The 5,579-nt window shown below is 35.3% G+C and overlaps 1 protein-coding gene across 1 annotated transcript in view; it reads right to left on the reverse strand.

Moving 5' to 3' along the window:
- Positions 1-714: 714 nt before the first annotated feature.
- The window catches only part of LOC107103607 (metalloreductase STEAP4-like), a 14,097-nt gene continuing 9,232 nt past the window's right edge, over positions 715-5,579 (reverse strand). Inside the window, exons 8-10 of the mRNA XM_015403412.1 lie at positions 5,062-5,104; positions 4,800-4,964; positions 715-1,200 (exon numbers count right to left, since the gene is read on the reverse strand). Of these exons, the coding sequence (XP_015258898.1) occupies positions 943-1,200; positions 4,800-4,964; positions 5,062-5,104 (466 nt within the window). The 3' untranslated portion in view covers positions 715-942. The remainder of the gene's footprint in view (positions 1,201-4,799; positions 4,965-5,061; positions 5,105-5,579) is intronic.

Here is a 5,579-nt window from a genome sequence, read left to right on the forward strand (position 1 = left end):
AATTACTTGTTTGATTTCTGGGTCCTACGTTCTGAGCCTTCTGACAAAACTTATACGACTATAACAAAACCATACTATCCTCTCTTGCCATATATAATGTATACATGAAAAATGCAATAGTATTATGCATAACATTATCTGTATTTAGTCTATATGATGTACATGTCCTTTCTAATATGAGACATGTCCTACCTTGAACGTCCTACCTGAGGCTTGATGACAGTTTGGACAATAGCAGGGTGGAAATTTTCAGGGAATGTTGGCATTAAATGAGCACATGGTGGACCCATTTAGCAAGCTATGTACTTCTAAACAAGTATATTACAAATTTGAAAGGTATTTATTTTTATTGATATTTCAGTATGACAGGACAGACATGCTAAGCTTGACATCATGCTACACACTTAGTACAATGAATATAATGAAATACAAGACTAAATACTTACCTTTCAATTAAATTTTACCCTCCTTCAATAAAAGACAAAATGGTATTTTCTCTCAATAGAAACATAAAAAAGAGGATTTCTTAAAGAGTTAGTTACACCATAATATAACAGGTTGAACTGCAATGTAAAGGACACATGCAAAAGTTTGATATAATTATTAAAATGAAAATGACAATATTAGTAATACACTTTTTATGACATAGATTATGGTGGACAATAGACCCGTGTCAAAAAAAACAATAAATTCAAATCGTGTACAGAAAAACACTTGTTACTCACACTGTATTTAGCTGATCACTGAGTTGGGCATGGCAATATTTCATACATCAAATGACAGGAAATATTACAAAATACAGTAAACATATTTTAAATGACTTGTCATCTATTTTCGTGCACTAAAATACCTTGTATTAAATCGTTAGTGGTTGAATTACATTTAATATGTTTTTAAAAAGCAATGTATGTTTGCCTTAGTCTGGGAAAGCTTGTGACAATCCTATGTTAACAGTGACTTCTTGCCATCATTCTCAGGATCTGTTTTCTCCCAGCCCTGTCGAATGCGAGTGAGACTTTTATCCACACAAGGGAGAATAAGAAGCAGCTTGAGCACCAACACAAGAGTGGGCACCACCAAACAGAGCATGTAGCCAGGCGGAGTGTACCATTTGTAGGACGATATGCGAAGGAATTTGTCCCAACCGTACAGGTAAGTATGAAATGTGCAGAATAGCAATGTCAGGTATCCCAACTTGGACTGGAAAACAAAACAAAAAAAAAACAAGGTAAGGTCATAATCTTGGCACAAATATAGAAAATGTTATATTTTCCACTCATGTTTTTCTATCCTGGGACACATTTTGATTTTGAATGATCTAAAAGCCATAATCGAGTAAAACAAATGATGGAAACAATGCTTGCAGTTATTTATTAAAAAGCTTGTTTATTTCTTTCTTATTTAAAGAATTATCAATTTTTTTATTTTACCTAACAGTCGTTTCTCCTTTTGAACCCAGTTTCTTGAGTATGTATATAACTCTGAGACATAATTGTTAACTCTATACTGGTTACATGCAATTACATTTAATTATTTCACTCTTTATTTATTCTTTTCATGGTGTCTGTGCACCACGCTCATCATGAAATTATTGAAACTGTTAACTTTCCCCATCAAATTCAGTTGGCAGAAATAGGGCCACTTCCATAGAAAGCCTGACTTCGGATTGGCGGCTTTTCACTCAACCAGACAAGACTACTGACATTTTTTTTTTGACTCCAGTCAAAAGTATCACTGAAAATGGTGGAATAACTTCAAAAGCATGTTGCAATGTACCTTATATTCCCAGTGGGTGAGCAACCCCAGTCTCTGTATCTCTGGTTTGGTCTGCAGTATAAAGAATAAGCTCATGAGAGAACATGCTCTGGTCTGGTGTGGTGATTGGTGTTGCTACTGAATTCAGAATTGGTTGTAGATCGGTCGACTGACTAACACCAGGTTCAAATTCAATTCAGTTCTAATCAAACATACTTCATTAATCCAAAATGGAAATGATGTTTTCTCATAGTATTTTAAAAAACCAAACTCTAGACATAGAAGCTGGAATGGCTCACCCAATGTGCTGTGAATACTTTTTTTCCCCTTTAACTCTTCATACCTGTTAACTGCAGAAGACAAACTTTCTAGTAGCAAATGGCATATAGAAAAAAAAAATCTATCCCTTTGTATTTAAACCATTAATTCCCAGGAAGTGGAACAATTGTAATTACATGCTCCCAAGAACTGTGATTAATCAGTTAATAAAATGGGCAGGAACTGTACTACAGATTTTAAGGTTGTTATTCTTAACCTCAGGGTCTAGGTTAAGAACAGGAATAATAAGGTGACCTTTACTGAGAGTTATGCAACAACATCTGAGTTTTCCACTGATAATCCTGCATGTGTCCCTGGAGATTATAATGAAGAATGATCTGCACAACCAAAACTTTAGGACTGTAGCTCAGGATAATGTATGCTCCTAAATTATGTTTGATGAATAACTTAACATTTAGAGTTGCCCTAATTTGAGCTGAAGTTAAGGAGTAGGGCGGAGTGAGAAAATGAGCTTGATGTGACCCAGATACATTTATGAATGAGTTTGTTTCCTGCACTTTGGTTGTGTTTTTTCGTAATGGTCAGCATAGGAAGAAATGTAAACATCCAACAGAGGAGAGGAGAAAAGGAAAAAGGAAAATATGTCTAACATACTGAAAAGTTATCCAAATTTCATCCAGCAGAAGATTAGAAACAGATGCCTCAATGATACAACAACTTTTTATCTGGGCTGAAGCACCATCCCCATCAGCCACAGTTTAGGACTTAGTCAGCACTCCTGCCTGCATTCATACTTTAAGGATCAGTGTTTCTACCTGTGAGTTCCACACTGAATACACAACTGAATTAAATATTTTGTGGAACAAATGCAAAATACCTTCTCATAATTGGACACCAAATGAAACAGATACTTTATACATTTTTGTGTTCAGTTTAACAATTCAAGTTCTATTTAAATTATCAGCGAACTGAAGGGATATTTTATGAGAACAACACAGAAAACATGTAATAGAGGCTGTGCAGCTGACGTCAGCCACTAACTTGACACCTGGGACTTCTCCTTGGACACCAAAAACAAACCACACATACGTATAATGTGACCAGTGGTTATTGCAATTTTGATGCTCTATAAAGTGACCTATAATTAATATTTAAAAGAGGCTGCCCTATTATGCAACACAAATGTTTCAAAAGTACAGTGCAGTGAAAAAAATGTGCCCTCTTAAACATTTAAAACATTGTTTTAGATCAGGGATTCCCAAAGTGTGGTGCTTGCACCCCCCTGGATGCGTGAGTTGCCACTAGGGGTTTGCGAGATGCAAAATCTGTTTGCGGTCTGATTATTACTTAATTACATTTTTTACCTCACACAATATAGATGTGTGATGAAACATTTGTTTTGTAAAAACTATTAAATTCAAACTGTAATTTTGATAAGTACGTTTATTCAAAGAAAAAAAAAATGATTTAATCAGAAAAAGTATTTTCGTACGCATCATTTTAAGTTGCATTATAGAGAAAGTTCTCCTTCTACGCATTGTAGTACGCAGCTAATCTTTGGCCTCTTGAACAAACAAACAGCGCTGCCCATAGTGCTGTGACTCTGATCCAGCTATATAAATGTGCACATCATGCCCGCGCTGCTACTGCTGGAGGGAAAATCGAGGTACACACTATTTCAGGACTATGCTCATACACATAGCAAAAGACTTTTCATAGGATAATATGATTCACATAGTCGAAGTTCATTTTGCAGATGCAGTTTTTAGCCAATATTCAGACAGGAACAGGGAAATGGGCAATTGGTGGGCGTGGGGGATGAGGGGAGCTGAAGTATGTTGCTATGGACATGTCTGCCCACCAAATGCAACTGCTGTGAAACAAATAGGAAATAACTTTTTATTTATATGATTTATAACAGCTTTCTCAAGACCACGGCTCTCTCTGTGTTATGCCTCTACCAAGGTTCTTTCTCTCTCTCTCTCTCTCTCTCTCTCTCTCTCTCTCTATCTCTCTCTCTTTATCATAATTGCAAATTAATCAAATTAAACTTCTTAATGTTTATATTTTGAGGTGTAAATTGTGTGTCAGCTGTAGATTGAGAAGAAGTTACATGAAATAAGCAAAATGAGAACACACACAGAGGTACATTGTCTGAGTTTAGTCCGTGAATCCAACTTTTGTAAATTTTAAGGTTTTATTTGGAGGTTTGACAGATCTCCAAGAGGGTTTCTCTTTTTTTTCCACTACACCTAAAAAATTCCATAACATGTGTAATGATGAAAGGGTTTTGTTATTTTAACTGCATTTTTTTTTTTGTTATGATCTGTGTCTGATTATTTGAGCATTGGCTAAAAAAGAACATTGTGTGGTTTAAGAAGCATTATTTTTTTAAAGGTGTAGGGAATTGGGGGTTGCATCAAACTGATTGGGACACAGAAGTGGGGCATGGCTGAAAAAGTTTTGCAACTGCTGTTTAATATCATCGAAATACATTTTACCACCCCAGGTAACTGGTGAAAATATGTTTTTTAAAAATTCACACGATGATTTGATTTTTTTAATGGAATAATTATCTATATCAAGCTGACACTTCATGAAAAGTAATTGCCCTCTGTCAACAAAGTACCTTAGTAAAATAGTAGTGGAGTAGATTGTTTAATGAAAATGTGGGGTCCAAAATTAATGTGTATGTGGTTCAAGAATCTGAAACCCATAGAGAAAAATTTATTCCATATATAAAAAATAAACAGAGCAATTTCCACCTGAATGAAGCTGAACTCTCTCCAGCTGAGAGCATTGCTGACAGAAGGGAGAGAGGAAATTCCCAAAAGGAGATACAAGCCAAATCCCAGAATCCCAATGGAGTAGTATGAGTCAGTTCTCCAGGCCATGGTTGTGTCAAATGGAGATGTTTTGTTCTCCTTGATCTTAAAGTAAATGCAAAGAAAATTTTGCTATAAATTGCTTGACCTCTAATAGAAAAAAAACAAGTAAATATCCAAAGTTAGAAATGCTTCATGTTACCTGCGAGATGGTATGTTGTGCAAGTCTAAATCTTACATAATACCTGGAAACAAAAGAAAACATTTTCAATACAAAGCTTCTCCTAAATAAATGTTTAAATCCAAAATAGTGTCTTTCAAATACAGTACTTATCCAAACATATTGTGAAAGTAATTTTGTGTTAAAAATCAAACATTAATTGCAAAGATGTTGTAACAAGCTTTTTCCCTTTTGTTTGAAATTTTTTTTGTTTTTTCTTTTACCTTAGTTGAACATTTGTTGTCCACATGGTATGTTAGATTGACCATTAAGAACGTAATGCTATGTTCAAACAGAATGCAATTTGAGGAACAGAAGCAGCCAGTTTAAGCAAAGTCTATGGTTGATGCTCATCAAGGCGCTTCAAAAGGTCTTGCAGCATCTCAAGCAACAGTGGCAGTGCCTCATGAGCTGATGTGGGAGCTGGTAGGGAGATGGACACAGTGCTGCTGGTGCAGAGCTTTCAGTATATAGCCAGCAAAAATGAACAAGGAAAAAAA

Source organism: Cyprinodon variegatus, unplaced genomic scaffold, assembly GCF_000732505.1.
Source record: "Cyprinodon variegatus isolate N-32 unplaced genomic scaffold, C_variegatus-1.0 Scaffold2, whole genome shotgun sequence".
Lineage (NCBI taxonomy): Eukaryota > Metazoa > Chordata > Actinopteri > Cyprinodontiformes > Cyprinodontidae > Cyprinodon > Cyprinodon variegatus.